The 23,203-nt window shown below is 36.6% G+C and overlaps 1 protein-coding gene across 5 annotated transcripts in view; it reads right to left on the bottom strand.

Moving 5' to 3' along the window:
• The window catches only part of LOC148677652 (cGMP-specific 3',5'-cyclic phosphodiesterase-like), a 65,839-nt gene that overhangs the window by 4,748 nt on the left and 37,888 nt on the right, over nucleotides 1-23,203 (bottom strand). For 3 of the 5 annotated variants that reach the window (XM_088616160.1, XM_088616243.1, XM_088615988.1), the window contains 15 exons: nucleotides 20,783-20,850; nucleotides 15,957-16,076; nucleotides 15,755-15,863; nucleotides 15,542-15,626; nucleotides 13,868-14,043; nucleotides 12,587-12,646; nucleotides 7,061-7,207; nucleotides 6,283-6,408; nucleotides 6,040-6,134; nucleotides 5,589-5,676; nucleotides 4,202-4,302; nucleotides 3,003-3,080; nucleotides 2,311-2,374; nucleotides 1,522-1,596; nucleotides 1,131-1,214 (listed from right to left, as the gene is read on the bottom strand). In XM_088616160.1, coding sequence (XP_088472286.1) covers nucleotides 1,131-1,214; nucleotides 1,522-1,596; nucleotides 2,311-2,374; nucleotides 3,003-3,080; nucleotides 4,202-4,302; nucleotides 5,589-5,676; nucleotides 6,040-6,134; nucleotides 6,283-6,408; nucleotides 7,061-7,207; nucleotides 12,587-12,646; nucleotides 13,868-14,043; nucleotides 15,542-15,626; nucleotides 15,755-15,863; nucleotides 15,957-16,076; nucleotides 20,783-20,850 — 1,476 coding nt within the window. The remainder of the gene's footprint in view (nucleotides 1-1,130; nucleotides 1,215-1,521; nucleotides 1,597-2,310; nucleotides 2,375-3,002; nucleotides 3,081-4,201; nucleotides 4,303-5,588; nucleotides 5,677-6,039; nucleotides 6,135-6,282; nucleotides 6,409-7,060; nucleotides 7,208-12,586; nucleotides 12,647-13,867; nucleotides 14,044-15,541; nucleotides 15,627-15,754; nucleotides 15,864-15,956; nucleotides 16,077-20,782; nucleotides 20,851-23,203) is intronic. The other 2 variants (XM_088616076.1, XM_088616331.1) reach the window with 2 other exon arrangements.

Genomic DNA, 23,203 nt, shown 5'->3' with positions numbered 1-23,203 from the left:
GTGCCTTCTATTGTGCGGACCTGGGCATTTTTGAATTTGAGAGAAGTCAATATATCGGCCTCAACAATGTACCTAATTTAACAACAGTTAAAGATACAGTATGTAATGAACAACAAACATAATAACAGAGCCAATGAGCTGCTCTGCTTCCTGTGCCGGGAAGATGTGTGGTAAACAGATACTAGCAGAGAACATGGAAAAGTTTGAGCACACAGGCAGCAACTAGATACCCACTTCACTTACTGTTCCCTCACTCCACATATCTGTTGTGCAGTGGCTGGGCTGAAGTCCTTGCAAAAAGTTAGCAAAAAATAAACGCCTCAGATGTGCAAAAGATTAGATTTGCACATTTGCTTTCGAAAGTAATTGTTTGTAGTTGTAGAGGCACAGCACACAATGGACCATTTATCAGTGCAAAGCAATTGCTTTTCAGCGTCTGTTAGTGTCCAAATGAGTGATCTTCATATAATCCGTCTCATTTCTCCATGCCCACATCCTGCCTGACCAAGCTTGGAATATAGGGTTCACGAAATTCAAGAATCCAACGGAATCATTATATTCTGAGCAAGACCTCATTTCACAGCCCTTCAGCTTGGTCACCTCACATTCCACATTCACCAGCCTTGTCGTGTGAGTGTTCAGTAATCCTTTCTGCTCCCTATGGTCACCTGAGACCAAATTGACTTTTGAGATCAATTGCTGAACAGCTGTCACCATAACACTGAAGTTCAATCCTATAGCAGCAATCCACGAGCGCAGAGCTGCCATCTCAATTTTACATGCAGCTAATGCTGTTCCCCTGACTGTTCCAGTACAGAGGCTGTTTTGCCTACTTCAGAAGTGTAAAACTATATCAGCAATAGAATAAAGACACAAATAATGTAGCAAACTAGGGGTTATCATCACTGTTAATATAATCTCTCCACACAAATGTATTACTGACACTGAAATGCCAATTGAACAATTTTAACCTAGTTTATACAAAACAGATATTATCTATGTGTTTGTCAGAAATATAAAAATAACACATCCATAAAAAATAAAAATGTGAATGTCTTGATGAATGTTAGGAAGAAAGCACACAGTAAAACCTATACATAACAGTCAAGTACTATAATCTTCATACATACCTCATATAACTGTATGCAGATTGCATCAATAAATGCCACCTGCATGCTTGGAATTTTATCTCTCTTCTCTCTGTTCATTAGATCCTGGAAGAAAAGGAAGATTTACTGAAATGTCTCAGTGCAAAGCCTTTTAAAGGATTATTCAATAACCAATGGGCTGGATGACATCCTCTTCATTGTAACTTTTCTTTTGTTCGTATGAGAAGGATTTCATGTTACATGGAAACTGCAGATAAACTTCTTGAGCTTTTAAAATACAGGTGCATCTAGTCATGTTTCTCAAATGCACATTAAAAGGTGGATTTTTAAACCATATTCTACTCTTCTTAAATCTGAAGAAATTATAGTAATTTAAAAATCTAAAAAACAAGGGAATTTATAGAACACTTACAATTGGCTCTATATTCAGCTCTCTTCTCTCTTTATCTCCTTGTTCAAAAAATTCTGTGGCAACCAACTCAGCTATCTAAAAAAAGGAAAGTTAGATGGCTTACAGAGACATTGATGTAACGGCATTAGATGGGTTTGTAAATAATGTGATTCATTTTATTTATTCTTTGAAAGCATCAAAAGAATGTATTGTTATTTGATCTGTGAATTTGTGCATGGTTCATTGTACAAATCTGTACTGTATATGAGCATATACAATTAATGATTGGTATTAATAAGAACAATCTAGTTTATAAAACACTAGGGAACATTCCAATACAGTTATAGAAGTACCAAAGTTTCTGGACTGTCTTCTGTCTTACACTTGTAACTCATTAAAACAATAATAAAAATAAAAATTAAATGCATATTTGCAAGAGAGTGTTGACTTGATGTATTCTGAAAACATGTTCAGTATTGTTTTTTTAACAGTGGTCAGGCTGAGTAGCATGTGTGAGACAAATCTGTTACAATGGTGTTGGATAATTAATTCTGTTTAAACTATCCCTGCCTTATTACCAATTGCCCTAATATGAAGCTGAACAATAATAATAATAATGAAAGATTATGATAATGAACAACATTATCAGGGGGGCTCTTCTATGCTGTACTTATAATCTTCGTCCCTTTCATAACTGTCTGTGCAGATATCCTTGTGAATACCGACACCTTTAAAACTTCTACAGGAGTCAGAGGTGCTGTAACCCTGAAAACGTGAATCTGTTATTTGTTAAGATAGCTTGATTCTTACCCTTCGCTGGACAGGCCAGGGTTTTGTTATTGCGGATACATCACACGCAGTCATGAGCATTGACCTAAAAGATAACATCGGTGAAACGACAAAAAATGGTCCCACAGTGATATGCACAGTTCAAGAAGGGAATCGTGTTGAGTTCGAAGAGTGATGGAGGAGAGAACCTCTTTAAGGGCTGAACTTGAATCGCACCTGTGGGCCTGAATGTCCTCTCCTCCAGTCAGAAACATGAGCTTTGTGAGTGACGGTGAAACATGAGTGAAAAATGACTACAGGCGACAGTGGTAATATAAACATTTTCCAGTGGTGTGTTTTGAAGATCAAATAATTCTTTTAACATGATTTCATTCAATAAAGAAGGTACGCCGGCAAAGCTTGGATAAACTCAACACTTTCAAGTACAGTATGTGGAATCAAGTTAAAAACAGCAGCCCTCTCCAAGAATAGCTGAAGCTGAGGCCTGGTTCAATAATTCATTCCTAAAACACCAACCCTAAAAGAGGAGATTTTTTCAGCTGAACCCCGCGTCTTCGTGTGGCTGACTACTGTTTATATTTCACTTTTTCAGTAACTAACTCTGAGGTTAATTTATTGTAACAAAAACTTTTTGCACAGTCACTGCAAGCAGCGTGTAGGACGTTTTAGAATGTTTATTTTTGGCAGTGTAATCCCGGTCTGACCCTTCTGACCTTAACAAGTCCCTGTGATATTCATCTTCCCAGGTGAACCGATTGCTCTTTGTGAGTTCAAAGAATTCTCCTCGTTTCCTGTCAAGGAATGAAATTATTATTACTTTCCAAAGTTACACCAGCCACTGGTTAGATACAGTGGAAAAGCCATACACAATGAGAAGTGAAAACAGTAATTGCACTGTTCCTGTATCGCATAAAAATGATGCTCAAATCCAGATACTCCCTATGGATTTAACCCCCCACTGATATCATAATATCATACGGACATGTGGCAGCAGTCATCTACAGAATATACAGAAAAGCTCCAGAAATGTTTGAATATGAATTTAATGGAATACATTTGTTTATTCTATGGATTTTCCCAGAGTTACATCATCTCATCATTGATGAACAAGCACTGGGAAAGAAACATCGGAGCTTTCCCAGAGTGTATTGACATTCCCTTTCAGCAACACCTCCTGTACAGTAACATCATTCCAGGGTCATTGAAATCAACAAACCCATGACTTTTAAAACACTGTACTGTATGTTTGTATCAAACATCACCTTTACACACATAAACTCACAAATATATTTTTCCCTCCACATGTCAAACATTCTCAATCAAGAAGTAATACGAAGAGAAAAAAGAAATGTGGGACCTTCCATTTTCCACATACATACAGTATAGTATCACTCCACTCATTACTCAAACAGGTTATTCAGTTAATGTTACTAAATTAGTACTTACAGGTGAAAATGCACAATGGATTTCTAAAGTATATTGTGGTATGGAAACACATATTTTCAATATTAAAAATGCATGTATTAAAACGTCTTATGTCACATTCTAATTTCTTGTACTTAGTGAATGGCAGAAGTTATTGTACATGCTCAAACAAATTTTAAACAATGCTGAGCACTAACATGTTCTGAAATACATGCACAGTGAGTCACACTGTATAATGAGTTACTCAAAAGCCTGTTTAAAAATGTATGACAGTTTTGATTTTCAACATTTTTTCTAAAGTGGACATAAACAGTTACTTTTTAAAATGATTATATAAGTCAAATTCGGTTTTGCAATTTAATTGCAATGAAAACAGTGGGTACGCACTGTGCAACACAAGCTATGAAATAGGTTATCTAGCTCCCGTTTCAGAAGCTTTGCAGGCTGCATTTTTCCTGAGTCCCTGCACCTGTCACCTGTTACGTACTTCATATACAGAGCCAGGTCTGTGGCAAGAACAGCCCTTTCAATCATCTTCAGGGTTGTTTTGTACTCCTCTAGGGAAAGGCCGCTCAAAATCTGGTTTCCCTGGAAAAGAAGGGGTTGGTAACTCATTAATATAACGGGAATATCCGGTCGCACAATTCTCTCACACAGCCGCATGTGACAGTGCAGAAATAAGAGTAAAACAAAGGAGAAGCAGATGCCTCAATACATAGCTGGGTCTCCTTTATACAACTACAACAGCCAGAAAGAAAAGGCAAGGGAAGAGGCTCAGCACCTTAAAAGGCAGATATTTTCAGTGCAGTGAACTCTTGAGCTCCTCCCTCAGATAGAGAATGCTATGGGTAGGATTTCTACTTTTGTCTTTATTGCATTAACAATATTCTTCAACTATTACTTATTCCATGAATTGTAAAGTTCCACAGAATAACATCAACCAGTTGATAATTATGACAAAGAAAAATGTTTCAGGCCATACTGCCACTAGTAGGGGTTTATTTAACGGGACTTTAATTAACTTAAAGTGTCACGAAATTGTAGTGTTTGTCAGTTTTGGCTGTTTTCGTAATGAATTGACTCCCTTAATGACTCCCATCACTCTCTAGAGAAAGCTGTGTTAGGAGTAATTATTGGTAATACGTCTTCAAGAGACATACTCTTAGCAATATTTTTTCTTAAATTGGGCATGATGAGCTGATATGCAAGTGCTTAGCAGTTCACACCTGCTCAAAGTGAGGGGCTGCATGATTTCATTTTTTCTGCACTAAAATGTAATTTAAAAGTCCTGTTCTTTTAGAGCTGTCATCAGCATAGCACCGGCAAGACAGTGGACATTTATGAAAGTCGTACAGATTGCAAATAGAGGAGGCTTTTCTGCCTCTATTTAGCAGCTTATTAATACAAGGATCTTATCCAGCTGTTTCTGTAAGAAGCCAGGGTGTCAGCTTCAACAACATAGCTGATATGGTTAGCTTTATCCATGTTCCCAATTTGTGTAAGGAAAAGCCTCCTCTTATATTGCACATATTCATTTGATTGACCACAGATTTTCTGGGCATTTCTGACTAACTTAACTCACTTGGGGTGACAACAATCAGGTTCATTTTTGAGGTCACATTAATACTGACACATAAGGAAAATAAGAATATCGGTTTAAATATTAATACTGCTATGATAAATCTTTAAATCATATAGTCTGGGTGCACTATGTTCAAACAAGAAATGGCCTTGGAGAGAGTCATTTTAAATGATCACTGCGGGCACACTCTAGCATTATTAAATGGCACATGGTCCAGGTGAATTATACTAAAAAATAACAATTGCACATCACTAATAAAACATGGTGAGACATTTCTTCAGTAAGCACTTACTGGGCTGTTGAGGATCATGAGGCACTGGTCAAAGTGGTGATGCTCCATTGTTGAATGGCAATAGAGTTGCGCTAGTGGGTGATCACTCCTGATCAAATACACAAAAACCTGCTTAAATATGGATGTATAATTGACACAGTATCACCTGCAGACAGTTAGCTCATTAGAGATCTCATTGCTCTTCAGATGGAAGTGCCATTATCCAAGTATTGTTTCTGAGTTTATGAATAATTTGTAGGAACAAAAAAACTAATAAAGGGTTTCAAAGGGATTTTGTTTGGCTAACGGTTAAAGGAAGATTAAATGGTTACCGTGATTTATTTCTTTTAGCTAATTCTGTAACTTAATGTTCTTTTCAGATCAAGGTCACAGCTTTGCACTGAACAAGCATAACCAAGAATCTAAGGAACTGTATTCATAAAAGACGCTTTCAAAGGAGAAATATTGGTACCTTTGAATGTAAGAATTATTTACACCTCTGTGATCCAGGTCATGACTTAATGTTGCAATCATCAGTGCCAGAATCTCCAAGTCATTGAGTTTATTCTGAAAAACAAGAATATTATGTTTATTTCATTCTCTGATTATTAAAAATGATAAATTATTTAAAATCTAAAATGCCTTTACATGGTTCACTCTGTTGACTACTATAGAAGCAAGAAAAAAATGAAATGCCACCCGAAGAAAGGCTTACCTGAAAACGACCAGTTTTGAGAACTGCAAACATACACTGAGCAGTATTGAAAGCATGTCTCCAATTGTGATAAGCTACATTTTTTCGATAATTCTTTTTCACACTTAAAATCCACTGGCAAAGGTTCTGTCAGGAGAAAGACAACACATGCCGTCAACACATTATCCCTGCAAAAGACTAGAGAACATAAGGCCCTTGGGTTACCGAAATTAGCCAGTTCGTGCAGGATATTTGGGCAGCTGCATGTGTTTGATCTATGGGTACAAATGTCAAGATACAGTAGGCTATGCCTCAGTTTTTCCGCAGTTGCCAAGATGTTAGAATACAGTAGTTCATAATTATGCACAAGTTATGCTGTGAGCAGATGGCTGTTAGAGTTCAAGTGTTCATATACGGTAGGTGACCAGTAAGATACATAATATCAGTGCAGATTTAATTAGATTGAAAGCAAATGGAAAACAGATTTATTAATTAATATAAAAGCAAGAAAGGTCCTGCCTGTTTAACTTAAGCAATTTCTTTTTCTAATAACTTGCAACAGTGGGAAGCTTTAAAATACTGTGATTGATTTCAGGTCAACGAAAACCCAAATTATATTCTGCTATGGCAGGAATTTCTTCTAGAGAGCCAATCTGAACGAGGAGTCTTGCCATCTTTTCAATGCTTTTTAATGAGATGCAGTTCATGAAAATTAAGGACTGATTGTACGCCTTCGTTAGGGGTTTACTTTGGCTGGACGAATGTGTGTTTCTCAGTTTGATGTGTGATTTGCCAGTACCTCATACTTCATCTGGAAATTCTGCAGAAGGTTGAGGTCTGTAAACATCCGAATTGCGGCCTGTGTCGTTTCCACGTCAGAGAGATCAAAGTCACTGAAACTGAAGTCCAGCAGGCCGAGGGATTGAGCAGAAGGCACAGTGGCAGCCTTCGGAAGAGAAAACATGAAGCTTGAAAAGAATGCCACACATCAAGGCAGTCAGGAGAAACAGTATTGAGACAACAACAACATCACTTTATTGGCCCTATACAATTTCTTGCATTAGGAATTCTTCTTTTCGCATACCCCAGCTTGCTCTCCATGAGACACACAGACAGGGAGAGAAGCCTGGGTTCTGAGCACAGGGTCAGCCATTGTACAGCGCCCCTGGAGCAGTTGGGGTTAAGGGCCTTGCTCAGGGGCCCAACGGAGTAGGATTCCTCTGCCAGCTGCGGGATTTGAACCGGCAACCTTCCAGCCACAGGCTCAGATCCTCAGCCACAGTGGCACTGCTCCGCCCAATAATAGGCTATGCCCAATAATAGACAATAATATCGAATAGATGTGACAAATAGATGAAGGTTCTGAAGACACTGAGGTATGGTAACATTTATTTCTAAACAAAAATATTGAACTCTGTTCCTAATTCATCTTTACTGAGGCAGCCGATTACTATCACAACAGAGTGCACCAAATGAACTTTGAAATGAATTGCATTCTTTCCTACTGCAGGCCACCAACGTTGTAATTCATTATCAGGCTATTATAAGTAAATATTCATGCTGCTTTTCTTTAGAAAATGTTTCACTGAAAAACAAAATAACTATGCAATGTTTATAGAACTTAGGGACACCATAAATTCTGAAGTACCTGATAAAGACCTATGAGTCTTTCAACATCTGACATTTATGTGATTCTAAACAATACTGTTTTGGCCTAGAACTTGACAGAACAGTGCTCTATAAAGAACTACAAAGGTTTTGGATAGCTGTGGTATAGATGTGGATAGGTTTCTTTTAAATTAGGCTATTTCAGTTTTTAAATGGACAGTGTGCACAGCTGAACACCTGTTTACTTTGTTATGTTGTTATGTCTTATACAAGTTAAAACTATCAATCAAACAATTGTTGACATTTATGTGCTTGAATAAAATATAGACAGTATAGATAAACTGCATAAAAACGATATCTTAGACGTAAATGTGTTTTAGCTAACAACTGAATGTTCACATGCCCCACTGGAGTTTTCTTTTGCAATTCTGAAAAACATCCTAGAATTGAATGCTTTCTGAACGTTTGCAATACTTAGTGAGATAAGTTTGCTTCACACCCTTGGTTAATGCTGACATTTAATCTGTCAGCATTTAATTACTGTAGTTTAAGTACTGGAGGCTTGAACCCATTCAGAGAGGTGGAGGAGGGATGCTTGAGACAAATGCAAAGGTAGGCGTTTGAGGTCAGTACAGTATATGTAGCTAATATGATAATGATGGTGACTAGGTACAGCTGTGTGAGATTGATTTGTCATCCTTATCCCTCCCATGTTTCGATTCAGAACATCCATTTCTTTAAAACAGGTATGCTGATTCAAGAACGCCACTTTTACAATTGTCACAGCTGTCTGAATGAGGTTAGGAAATACGGTACAAGGACATCAATATTTTTGAAGCAGGTTACGTTTTCATGACATAAAGAAATCCCTTTTAATTTCCTTGCCCTCATACCTACCTCCCTAGAGAGTGCAGAACGCTTTCCCCAAAGAGGCCCTGCATCTCTCATAAATGTTAAATGATCTTTGATCAGTGAAGCTCACATTGCACCAGACTGCAGGCCCATATATTACTCTGGATAATGTCAGACAGTTCTGCTTTGAGGGGCCTCCCTCCAGTCCCTGACCAGACCACTCAGGGAGACAGATGGCCAGGGCAGTTTGCAGGACTAGCAATGCACGGGAGGTTTCACTCCGTGAGTGCTGTCACTGTACATGAAGCATGACCACAGCATATAAGAACTCATTCACAAGAGGTTCTAATTAACTTGCAAGCATGTAAGCCAAAAATAAAGTACCTGCACAATGAAATGCCATATTCACAAACAATGAAAAGAAGAATCTGTATGCCTTAAACATACATGTACACACTCAAATCTGAGAAAATGTGAAAACTCACACATTTAATCACAAACTCACCCATGCTAAATGTGCTAAATGTGCTAAAAGTGCTAATGTGTAGCACAATAGTTTTGAGACCTACTATCTTCAGGTGTACCTTATGAATTACAGTGTAATTATTAAGTCTAACAGTGTATATGAGCTTTGCTGACGTTACTGGTGTGCATGAATTAGACAGATGCCAGTATATAATAATGGTTATTACATGTGTCTAATAGGATGCTGCTTACATAATAATTTACTGTATTTTTGAGAATGAAGCCTATTAGATTTAGTATCCTTTCAGAGTATTAGTATTTCTAAACTGTCCAGTAACAAGGTATTGAACAATGTTACAATGCCATTCATATAAGCACAAAATACAATACCTTATAAGTATACATAATGACATGTGTTCATATTTATTCATATATGTGTTCATATATTTTTATTATGATATACAGAATCATATACAGAATCAGCTCTAGTATTGCTCTATCTGCTTTGACATTGATAGTGTTAATTTACAGTGCTAACTTTAAAAAATCCTAAAGGGAAATATGCATTCTGGTTATTGCTTACATGGTTTTCAGGTCTTTACTGGGGGAAAAACCTACATTTGTTTTGCAACTATATTGATCAGCCTGTAGCTTCAAAACAACTTTGTATTTCAACCATCAACCTAAAAAAACTGCTCATCGTCAACATGAAACTGCTCTGCCTAAACAATCATGCACCATAGTAAGCTCTTCCGTCCGTAAAGACGTACTGCTTTGAATAAATAAAATTCCCTGTGGGCTCTGAAGGCTTGCTTTAACTTCTCCCGTTATTTTAAACAATTACACTGCAGTAGAGAGTCATTTCTGTCAACCATTACCTGTATTATTTTCTATTTGTTGAGGCCTGCTGTCCACCATTTAAAATGAATTATTTATACAGCAAAAATTATAAATAATATGTGATTCTTATATTGGAATGTTCTTTTCTAAAAAGGGGGTATAATTCAGTGAAAAGTCAATTATTTTAGCAACACTTAGAAAAAAAGCCCCTTCAGCCTAGTCCAGTGGTGAGCACCTTTCTGGGTTTATCTATTTGTCCAAAACCTACAGGTCTTTCAAGATGAGGAAATTTTAATCTAAGCATTGCTTACCCACACATATTGCCTAACATAACTTAAATCACTCAGATGCTTTAAAATCAACCACTAAACTTGCGAATGGAGATTAAGCCATTTGACTTTATTCCTCTGAGGAAGTATGCTAATGTTATCCACAATGGCTTAGATGTACAGAAACAAATGGAGTGGTAACCCAAGAAGGATAGTTTTTTGGATGGGAAGGAAAATGGGAATTAACATCTGCCACACAGGCACATTATAGGAACCCAGGGGACCCTGTAGAGTCTGTCACTTTGTGGACATTTTTGTTAAATTAGGGAGCATAAGGTTTCATGTCTAGTAACAGAAAACAGATGAAAGCCTGCACTCCAGTGCATTCTAAAATAAACTGGGATGGCTGAGCAAATCCTTATTTGGAGTTCAACGAAGACACGAAATCTCTGCTCTCTTGTGTGCGAAGCAGTTTTTTACACATAACTTTGGTCTTTTCAGACTCCAGTCCATGAAAGACTGTAAAAGTATAAAATCAGCTACAGCTATACATATGAAACAAACAGAAATATTCCCTTTAATATCACTAGGAACACTTTTAACTCAACTCAGATAAATTAGGAAGTAAAAACAAAATGACTGAAGATCTCTTAGGGATTAATAATTTAATTTAATTTTGTGCCATCCATTTTTTTGCATTTTCTCCATTTAGACACTGTGTACTGTACATGCATCAAGTAATTAGGATATTTTTGAATATGTGACAGACTGAATGTCTATAAGTTTATGTCCTAAAATATTTAAATGTTATTTTAAACAAGCAGTACAGCACTACGGCTCCACTAAGTGCTTGCATTGAATTAGAAATAAATATCTGTTTCCAAAAGCCCTGCTAAAGCAGTTTAAGTATTTTATTATCATGCTGGATACATTAGAATGGAAGTTTTGTTTCCTTTTTGCATATTATTAAGTATGGTAGGTCACGGCATAGATTTTAAAGTCATTTAGATTCCTCTCTGGGCTTGTTTTCCCAGCAGTTTCACTTGCCCTCTATGCTCAGAGCAATTTTTAAAACTATCCTTTTAAAATGGGATGATTTCTTAAGAGCTCAAAAGGATTTTAATGTTATCTAAGCAGTTAAGGTGTTAGCATGTTGGTCAGCCTTTTTAATTTTTTCTCATAAATATCATGTGTTATTCTGGGACCACAGCCTTGGCCTGATTTAATCTAATTTCCTTTGGTGAAAGAGCAGCATTACAAGGCAAAACCAGAATCCTGGCAGAAAACATACCTTTGTGACCTGTCCTTAAATTTTAAAGCAACAGGTTTTGAAATATACTTTCCAGATACTGCCATTACACTAGGGAAATCAAACAAAAAATCATCGTACACACGGCTTAATGTGGTATAACAAAATCACTCTCTACAGCTTTTCAAGTATGTGTCACATACTGAGAGCTGAGAGTTATTGGCTTTACTGTATGTTCTCAACAAAGATAACCACTCTCTATCTCTGATGATCCCACTCAGAGTGAAAGATCTCTAACAGAATACAGGGGCTAAATTCACCAATCCATGACTTATATTGCAAAGAAGCATAGTACAAAACTCTAAAAGCAAACCCAAGTTTGCTTTTTAATGTATACAGTATATAAGAAAATCATATATCTACTGTACCAAAGCAGTAGAATAACTTTTGATGAAGCTAGAATACATCTAAACTTTTGGAAAGGTCTTGGTATAGGTACAGTATGTTGGAACTGGAAGACAGTCACACCCCGCAATTTACTTCAATTGAATGTGTATCAATACTTATGATCACTTGAAATCACTGGGTTGAACACAAATTATAATTTTCTAAAATGATTAAATCTATGTATGGAATGTACATATGTAAATTATATTGTATTGATTATTTGAATTGATCCCAAACACAAATTGCTTGACTGCACTTCAAGAGTTTTGCAAGAGATTTGCCATTCCAGTACCTTAGGATGTCAATGTAACTAGAACACAGAGATTGAAGCTGTGTTTAAAATAGCATATATTTTCTGGAATGAGAGGACAAAAGAACAAAATCTGGTGCACATTTTTAGTGTAATCCGTAGTGCACATATTCCTAAATCCTCTTATCCTTTGTAATGATAAGACCATTAGACTGTAATACATTCTGACCACAGCATAGCGATAATTGCATGTTAGTACTGTAAGTAAACACGGAGCATAAGCAAACAGGAGCACTCCTGCTTGTCAAAAGGATGAAAAAGATGGATGAATAAAATGGAATTTACCGCTGTTACCTGCAGCTCCTGTGTTTCCTCCTCAGCTGCTGATGCGTGATATGAGAGCACCTGTAAAAGAAAAGAAAACATTTCCCAAGAAAAGAGTGTAAGACTGAGAAGAGGAAAAGCCACACAAAATGTAAGGTTTTCAAAGAAGGAAGGGGGTATTTTGTTATGTATATCCACAGGGCTCTTCTTATAAGTGTGGCTGGTAGCCCCGGAACAATAAATTCTTAGATTTCTTAAATTCAGCTTAGAATTAATCGAGTGATTCCAAATGCTGTACACAACACTTACGGTAGGTCACTTGTCCTTGCCTGCCAGATTTTACAGACTTGAATTACTGTGGTTTTCTTATCTTTTAGAAGCATCCTAAAGATAAATCTATAGACCTAACCCCGAACTGTAGATCTTCAAAACAGGACAGGGCCAAAATGGATGGTCTACCTTTCTTGAACACCCTCTAAATCATTATTAAATACATCATCACGAAGGGTTTCAGACATTCAAAAGACAATATTTCTCTTGGAATAATTTTTCTGCCAAAGCGTGCTTTTATTAAACAAGAGGTGAAAGAAATAAGAAAAAATATTATTAATATTAATTTCACTCTCAGATAAAGTACTGCCAAAGTACTAACCAGGTCACCCGGCTTTTCCAGACATAATCTGATTTAACATATTTATGAAAGCAAAAACAAATAAAATATGTATTTTCCATCATCCTGACTATGTTGTAGCTTTTGGCTGTGCTTCTCCTTTCACTTTCACAGAGAAAAAATCAATCCCAAAACTCATCTGGCAGCTCAGGCGACAGACAAAGCCTGACTATTTATCTTGTCAGAACCGGCTCACAAGACCTTTGTGAAGCCAGTTTTTTGTACATGAAGAATATGCAATGCCTACAATCCTATCTTTCCTATAAAGTTCAATCTTTTCAGTAAAGAGCAAGGCCCTTTGAGAACACACTGGTGGGTGTCAGCTGCTGTGGAGTGCTGGCGTCACTCAGTACTCTTGACTGTGACAGCTCCAGAACAGGGAAGGTGAAGACTGCTTTTCGGTCTTTAAAACAATCAGTGGAAGCAGGAGAACCGAAAAGCAGATTTACTCTTATATTCATACTGCACACAGAAACCATGAAACCTTTGCAACATAAAAGACACCACAGGAGCATACCCATCTTTTTACTTCTGGTGTTTGGCTTCATTCATTCATTTTTACTTAACTTTTAATAGGAGCAACAGTTAGTTTACTTTTACAGGTTTTTAGATCTGGCACTTGGTCTGCTTACCTCCAGAGTAACCACTTGCTTGGCCATGGCTCTCTCCACGGTTTCATACATCTGTGTGTTCTGGATTCCCAGCCCACAGAAGATGGCAAAGGCTTCAAGGAACTGCTCATCGTTTCTGTTAAAGGCTTTGATCTTCCTGGAGGCTTCATCCATTTTGTTCGTCAACTGACAAACACCTACGAAACAAGCACATTTCATACTTTCAGAACCGAAATCGATGGTCATAAAGACTTAAAAAACACCTCTTGTCGAGTTATTCTATAAAAGTACAAATATAAAATTCGATCCTGTTTTTCTAATACACTGTAAACTCTAAGTTCTAAAATTTATAAGCTAAAATTACAGTCCTCATCATTATCATTCAGTAGATTTTTACAAGATGTCAAAAGCAAATAATCATTTTTGCTATAGCCACCCGATCAGGAATAGTCAATTGTGTGATTTTGTAGGCTGGCAGCTAGAAACCCTGCAACCACACACAGGAGAGTAAGAAAGTGCAGGTAGTCACCAACCTGCACACCTTCAAGCCACTCATTTTTTGGCTTTACAGGCAACAGAGTCCTGTCCTGAAGCTTCAGCACCAACTGAAGAAGAGGCACAGCCTCACTGACAGCACGGCGTGCCTACAAGCGCCCATGAATTAAAAGTGTGGTAGGTATCTGTTTCCCCACTTGCATTACTCAAAGCTGAAATTATTGAACTCAATTCACTATGTCAATAAATTAATCTTCTGATCTGTTATTTGCATAATGCATTCATATGAAAGGTATCACATCAGCCCAGAAAAGGAGGGGTATATACTGTACATTTCTGTCAGGAAATAATTTCCAGTTTATATGTAATATCCACTTTTGTCATCCAGCAATACTTCCTGAAATAGTGACTTGATATTCATAGTACCATCACTCTTACAACTACAGCTACAGAACATAATCCAATTTACCTTGATCTTTCAAAGATATACTTTTATTATTAGAATTCATGGTGCTTTTCCATTTCAATATTATTTTCTATGTCGAATAGGATTGTTTTTTTTTATAAAAGGAGATCCTATCTCCTATCTATTCATACATAATTGTGGATATAACTATTCATAATTCAATTTTATTCCTGTTCCATTCACAGTATAAACTCATAAAAATGTGGTGTAAAAACAAAGATTGATTTCCTGTAGACTTTGTACTCTATTGATTATAGCCTATTGTGTACAAGCTGTATGAGGAACCACAAAGATAATGTTACAGTCACCTTCTGTCACTGCCTCTAGTAGGGGATGTCATATTTTATTTTCCTTAAAGTTAGTCAAATGAAGGAACAGACATTTCTGAATGTACAAACAGTAAAACAGGTGAAACGTCAGATGAATGAACTTAGAAAATAATAAGTCAGTATTCAATTAACATTCATAATATTTCAGACTTTTACAAACATTTAATAGATTTAAATAGTATTCAAAATACTATATTATAAATATACACCTATTTCTAACTAGACAAATCCAAATTAATCACTGCTTATTATCTGTTCATTCATAACAGCCGTTTTGATATGGATGGGCCACAACAAAAAGTTAAATTAGTAATTAAATCAAAACTAGCAACCCACACATACACAGTATCATTCAGAAAATTGTGAACTAATGAGAAAAAAGTTTATGAAAGAAAGTAGAAATACCTATCACTTTATCCTTCTTCCCATTTCTAATTGGGGTGCAGAGCAAACTTTTTATTTGATGGCTTGAATTTTCTGTGTTCTCATTCTATCAAATAAATAACAAGAGGGATAAAAGACATATAAAAAACAGGTCAGTTTCTGTGGCAGCAGAAAACAAATTGTGTGATTGCTGATAACATAGCATTTCCAAAGAGAACAGCTGTGTGTACTCACTGTCCAGGGAAGCCTCTTGTCTTTTGTGACGTCTCTAATATTCAGGGGCTCCATTGTGTTCTTCACATACTGCGCATACATGTAGTTTATTTTACTAACATCACAGTCCCTGGGGCAGAAATAAACACATGACGAAATGTTGTAGGTTTGGAATTAGGGCTTCTAATAAAAAGATCTATTGAAACAATTACAATACATTTACCTTCTATAAACTGTCTCTGACACTGTTGGTCTGACACTTTCTGTACGGAAGATGCAGACGTTGTCATGCATGTGAAAATTACATTGATTTGTTTTGTGAATCAGCATATTTCCGCTTTCCCTGAAATGAAAACCACCGTGCTCACATACAGGTACAGTATGTTGTACTTCAGGAACAGCGACGTAACACAAATGTCACAGAGGGTTCCAACAATATAAAGTTCCATCTGCAGGACCTTCTTTGGTTGTGACCACACTGTTTTTTTTTTAACATTAATTTTAAGTGCTCACACACAGAACATTAAAGGGTACATACACAAGGATTCCCTCCTGCAGTCGGTGGAACCCCAGTCTGAGGATCAAAAAAGCAACAGGACTCCAAGCCTGGCTCATACCCCAGTGGCACCATGGGCCCAAGCATTGGAGACATCCAAATAAACAATATCAAAATTGGCTAGGATCCAGTGTTGCCAAGGAAGGGAATATGTAGGCTCCGAACATAGTGCCACTACCCTTTTAGCTGAGGTCAGACCAGTCAGCTACAGTTGATCTGTTTCTGCGGATGTTAGAGGACCGAGTCATTTTCTAGCAAGAGAGCCAAGAGAGAACAACGAATATCCCTATTTAGAACAGTGGACAAAGAAAAAAAGACCTGTTTCCCTATATTTACCACTTCCAGACAATCACATAACATCAGTAAAAAGATGCCCCACAACACTACCTGGACAGAACTTACACAGAGCACTAGGGACTACTTTCTTGTGATATAGTCTATGAGAGATCAAATGTACTCCGAGGAAAAAAATTAAGTTGATCATTACATAATTAGGATTTGTGGGAGTAGAATTTCTATACTGTAATCGCAAATACTCTCCCAAGAAATAACTTCATTGCAATCTTTGAGTCCCTATACTACATAGTAACCATTTCTAAGAGTTTGTATAAAGTCTGTGTTAAAAACTTTAAAAAGAGAGAGTCCTTTGTTTTGTCCCTGAAGTCAAATAGATAATGTACTGATGTCTTAAACAACTCTCAGGTCTTAACAATCCCCCAAGGGATGTCATGGGTATGCTTCGCAGGACAAAGAAACAAGTATAAAATTTAAGAGAAGCCAGAGATCTCATGCATGAATGCAATTTCAACTTTTAGAATAATTCGCTTGTTCTAGGAGTTGAAACTGCATTTCTTGCAACCCCCATCATCGAAAATGTCTGCTAACATGTGGAATAGCTTTGTTACTCCGATGAGAAAAAGAGAAAGGGGAATCAACTGTAATAAGTTTATGATTACGGAAAATAGAACAAACATGAACCAAAGTCATCGCAGGATCTTCTAAGATAATGGTGCACTAAGTAACTTCCTGGATCTGCATGTAGATTTGCAGAAGGAAGAGAGTAAGACGTTTCTTACTTTCCTTTATAAAATTAAGCCAATTCCTAATTTTACTTGAAGTTCACCAACAACAATCATCCTCCAAAATGGTACCAAACAATTTTAATTTGAATTGAGCTTTTACTTACAATTAGCTCAACATTTTCAGATACTGTGTAGATGTAGTAGAAACAGAAAAAACAAAAGTACTAGTAAGGATTAGTATTTGTTGTTGTTTAATAGTAATGACACATTTCCTTACTAAATGTGGCTACAAGATTGCTAGCTACATTATAAGAGATACTCAACACTAATTTTGAGCATGGCCATGCAGTCACATACAGTATATAAGTATTGGCAGCCTTCCTCTGTGCTAATGTTACCTACTAATTTCTAATAAGGGGAATCACATTTCTGAGGTATTGTGGATGTAGGGATTTCCTCCCTCTGTTTTCATTTAAATAATGCCCTGGAAAATCTGGAATACTTGAAGGTGCCAAACACTTTGAGTGTACCTCAATTTTACAGGCATTAAGACACTAAATCGTTTGTCTGAAATCCAAGCATGAAAAGTGTGCAAGTAGATTGTTTTTTCCAACATTTATAAAACATATGATGATAACCTTACTATAGTATGGTGTCCTGAGCACAAAAAAAAAACAATCATTGGCCAAAATGTAAGGATTCTCCAGAAAAACTAATAGAATCTATCTGTCTGGCAAAGTGCAGGTGGGTTAGTAATTATTGTTCTGTACCTTCTCTTGTCAGAACAGTGCCCAGACCTTAGTCCTAGTGAAAATTAGTGGAACCTCCAGAATGCGGACTTCAGTGCTACACCCTATTGCTCCCATAACCTCATCTAAATGTGACATTTCTTCATACAACAGTAGCTACTATTCAAATATGATACAATGAGGTATTGACCTGAAAATAGGTATGAATAAATTGGATACAATAATGGTGCATCTTGATAAATTGTAACTGTGGTTGTAGACATGAACCCCATCAGCATGTTAAAATGGCAACTACTTACAGCATTGCTTTGTATCATCTTATTTTTAAGTATCATGAATCGCCAATAGCTTTAGATTTATTTTTTTGATTTCCGAAATGTAGCTACAGAAAGATATAACCCTGTCTTCTGATTTACTGTAAATTTCTCAAATTCAAAAAGTCAAAGTTTTTAAAGGTTTTTAGAAATAGATTACCAAACCACAATTTTTCATATAGACTATGTGCATACATCATTCAGCTCATTGAGTTAATACTGGGTAGAAGCACCTTTGGCACCAACTACAGCTAGTTAAGTCCCTACCATTTTTGCACACTTATCAATAATGGTTATGGTATTTTCTTGCCACTCACCCACATAGGCCAGGTTTGTGCAGATCAACAATAATTAGGACGCTTTTGTTGTGTAAAAAAAGAGATATAACAGGTACAAAGTCACTGTTTGTTTCACAATGGTATTCCTAACCAGTTTCCTCCCCGTCCTTATGCTCGGTTTGAAAGGGTGGTCTGATCTAGGTAGTGTCTGGGCGGGGTGATGCACATTCCACTCCTTAGTGATTGACTACATTGAACTTAAAGAGATGTGAAACCCTCACCTGATCAGCACTTCTTCTCGGACTTGTTTCAAAATATCCCTGGTTGACCTGTTACATTGCTACTGTATAGTTGAAATTCAAAATGTATCTGGAGTAACTTACAGAGTCAGGTGCATTAAGTCAAATTAAACCACATGCACATGATTTACATACAGGGATGATTACAGTAATTTTGTGATCTTTCATACTACGGTTTTGCATCTGAACTGATTCAGAATTATAAGAGAGATGGAAAAAAATGCATTTGTTAACTTTTTCATTTTAAAAAAATAATAATTGATTCGCACACAGTTTGCATTTTTTAGAGTAGATTGTGAATATAAAGTTCTACCTGAAAGTGTCACAATACTCTGATAACAAGAAATAGTGAAAACTTTACAGGAAGATTAATCTTAACAAGACACATTATGTTCACGTGTTTTGTTTCATAGCAGTTTTAAAGAGTATTACTGCTGATCTGCTCTTAGGGTTCAGAATTTTTAACAAAGAAGTGTTTTAAGTTGCCATTTACTACAGCTAATTCTGAAAGTTTATTATGGTATGAAATGTACAGTTGGTAAATTAATAGAGAATTCTATTTAAGCTACATTTGGAATAGGAGAGTTAAATGTTAAAATGTTTTTTTTTCTTTAAGAGAGTTAACTGCCTTTCCTGCAAACTGCAAAACTGCAAACATTTTAGAAAAATGTATTTTCCCCTTAGCGTACTCAAAGTTCAGTTGTTTAACAGCATTAAAATAAGAGGGTAGGGACTCGCTTAAAAGCCTTCATAACTAATTACAGTTTTCTATTAATTAAACTGGTCTATGAAAACTGACCAGAGCAAATTATTAGGCAGGCATAATGGGACAGATAGGGTGTTTATCCTGTATCTGAAAAACTGAATCAAACAAGTTAATTGACCTGCATATTTAAAAAATCTTCTTCAAATGAAGTTGCACTGAATCTTTTAGGGTTTTGTAAACAACCAATCCTGAACAGTTTTACAATTATTTTTACACCAATATGCACTGAGAAACACTGTCCATCTCACAGGTGGATTCCTATTAAAACGTATTAGACCAATATACTTCAACCTTTACACATACTGTACAATTCTAATTTCTACTGCATACATGATGAATGTATGAAACATTGCTGTTAACACTAACCCTTGTACAGTACAGTATGTTTCACGCCAAACTTGGTAGGTATCATGGTAGTCCGCATACAGTTAACATCTGATCCACAGTCTTTCCTGCATATACTGTACCAAGATGTCCACGTCTATTTTGTCACACAACTTAAACTGCTTCTCTTTAATGAAAAGTTGCACCAGTTGAATAGCAACTTGCCATATTTTATGCCCACTCCAGGTCATCATCTGCCTGGTGAAAACTTCCGCTTAGTGCACACTGATCAATGAACCATGGAGCTATCAATGTAGTAACAATAAAATGAAATATTACAGTGTGGCAAAACTGTGCAAACCAAGCTGGTCAGCCTCCTGCTCCATCATTCAAACTGCTCCTAGTTAAACAAGGTTCAGAGCAATACTGCATGTTATTGTATGCTTATGTATTCCATCTGGCACTACATATACTGTAGACTACATATCTGGTACTACATATACAATACATATATTGTAGAAGCCTAACTTCAATATATTGCACTTCTGTTGATACTTTCATGGTTTACATATAACTGTAAGTCTCAACTACTATAAGTGTATAGAATGTATAATTACTATACATTCTTTCTGAGCTAATATATTCCTTAACACCTTTACTGTCACATTGCTTTACTATAGTATTTTATTGTGTTGGAACTTGCTAGGGTGCCTTCAGAACTGCTTTACAGTATTCACTTACCTTTTTGGAACTTCAGGAGACTCACCAAGTTCCTCATATTCCATGTGAAACACACTAGAAAACGAGTTCTGTAATGAAACATGGAAAGATTACCTTTCTTCTGGTTATAGTTAGTGAGAAAGTTAATGTACACAAATTTGTTATCAGTCGCCAGTGACACCAAATGTACACAATATGAGCATATGGGATAATATACGTAAGTGTGTTTTTCTAAGCATATCAGATATCTGTGCAAAAACTGGTACGCTGGCCTAAGTGAAAATGTAATAAATAAGAGAGACACATTTTGAACTCTTAACAGCTGTTCACCATGAAATGAATATCTGGTATATTACCCATCAATGCTGCCAACATTTTATTTCATTTCAGCATTCCATGAGAGAGATTTATCACCTTATAGGGACTTGTTTAGAGAGAACATCCAGTGGAAAGATATTTAGTTTTTAAACACAATGAGATGAATCACACTGTGTCAGCAGTTTCTATCACCACCATTGAAATTAAGGCTTTTTCTTCACTTGGGCCTTTTTACTGATCAACCTGTTGTCAGGAAACCCAAACCACATTCACAGAGAAAACACAGAAAGAGTATCAGCACAGAAGCTGAAATTCATGTTTGTTTTTTGCCCATTTCCCACACAAATATACTGTAGGCTCCCTGTGCCAGTTCACCCATTAATACTCAAAAGTCAGATATTGTTATTTCTATTTTTTATAGTTTTAAAAGTAGTTTAAAAAAATTTTCTGGACATAAAAGTTAAAATCATTGTTTTTCTCACATTCTCACATTCTGTATATTTTTATTATTTCTTTCTGCATTAATCACATTACAAATGTTTTTAAAAACACTTAATGTACAAATAGTGTCAACCTACAGTATACTCTGGCCTCAGAACTGGGAAGCTGAGCGATTTATCCCCCCACAGGAGGGTTGAAGCACTGCTGTTAATACAGTAAGTCCTTATGCTTATATAATAATTCCTAACAGTTATATAGCCCTTTTCTGGATACTCCACTCAAAGTGTATTATAATAGGCATTAGGAACTCCCCTCCACCACCACCAGTGTGTAGCCCCACCTGGATGATGACATGGCAGTCAAAGTGCACCAGTTCACTCCCCACACATTATTTTTCAGTGGGGAGGAGAACAGAGTGATGAAGCCTATTCGTAGATGGGGATTATTAGGAGGCCATGACTGGTAAAGGCTGAGGGAAAAATGGGCATGGACAATGGGGTTTCACTCTTACACTTCCCGAGAAATGCCCTGAGATTTTTAATGACCACAGAGAGTGAGTTTTATATCTCATCTGAAGGATGGCACATTTTTGTTTTACAGTATAGTGTTCCCATTTCTATACTGAGGCATTAGAACCCAAACAGACTGCAGGGTGAGCGCCCCCCTACTGGTCCACTAACTCCTCTTCCAGCAGAAACTTTAGCTTTCCCAGGAGGTCTCCCATCACAGGTACTGGCCAGATTCACACCTGCTCAGCTTCAATGGGCTACCAGTTGTGAGTTGCAGGGTAATATAGCTGCCGATATACAGTAGCTGTTGGTTAGCAAGGTACTTCAATCATGCAGCTTCAATAAAATACTATATAAATGGTTACAATGGTTACAAAATGGTTACAAACCTAATAATCCCCATCTACGAATAGGCTTCATCACTCTGTTCTCCTCCCCACTGAAAAATAATGTGTGGGGAGTGAACTGGTGCACTTTGACTGCCATGTCATCATCCAGGTGGGGCTACACATTGGTGGTGGTGGAGGGGAGTCCCCATTACCTGTAAAGCGCTTTGAGTGGAGTGTCCAGAAAAGCGCTATATAAGTGTAAGCAATTATTATTATTATTATAAATGTAAGCTGGCTGGGACAAAAGACTCAGCTAAATAAATGAATACTAATAACAGTTATTGAGGACATCTTCATTCTCCAGGCTATAACAGATGACAGGTGTTTTTGAATAGCTTTCTTCAAGTCTTTTTCTTGACCAAAACATTATAGTTCAAAGGACATAGTGCTGCGAAATAGCACAATTAGACATTGGTGTATTTATAATTTCCTGGCTGTTTTAATTCCATTTAATTTAAGCTGTTTAGCTGAGTTTCATTATCACTCAATTATAAGCGTGTGCGTTTCACTAGCATCTTGTTTCACAGAAAGCTTTGAAATCTTTGAAAATCTATCTTTTTTAGCACTAAATGTATATCAATAGCAACAGTGGGGGAGCATTTTATCCACTAAACCTTTTTGTCCAGTAATGTCAATGACAGAACTGAACAGTTTTCTGTTATACTGTATGTGATACATTTTATTATGTGACAAAACTGCTTAGATTAATAATGCACCAATCTATCAATTTTATCAGATTAAAAAATCACGCATTCTTCCCAGTTCAGTTATTTATAGTCCTGAAA

This window comes from Lepisosteus platostomus, chromosome 1 (assembly GCF_059453375.1).
Source record: "Lepisosteus platostomus isolate fLepPlt1 chromosome 1, fLepPlt1.hap1, whole genome shotgun sequence".
NCBI classification, from domain to species: Eukaryota; Metazoa; Chordata; class Actinopteri; order Semionotiformes; family Lepisosteidae; genus Lepisosteus; species Lepisosteus platostomus.
Note: the sequence above shows the minus strand (reverse complement) of the source record. Positions and strands in the feature narration are given on the sequence as shown.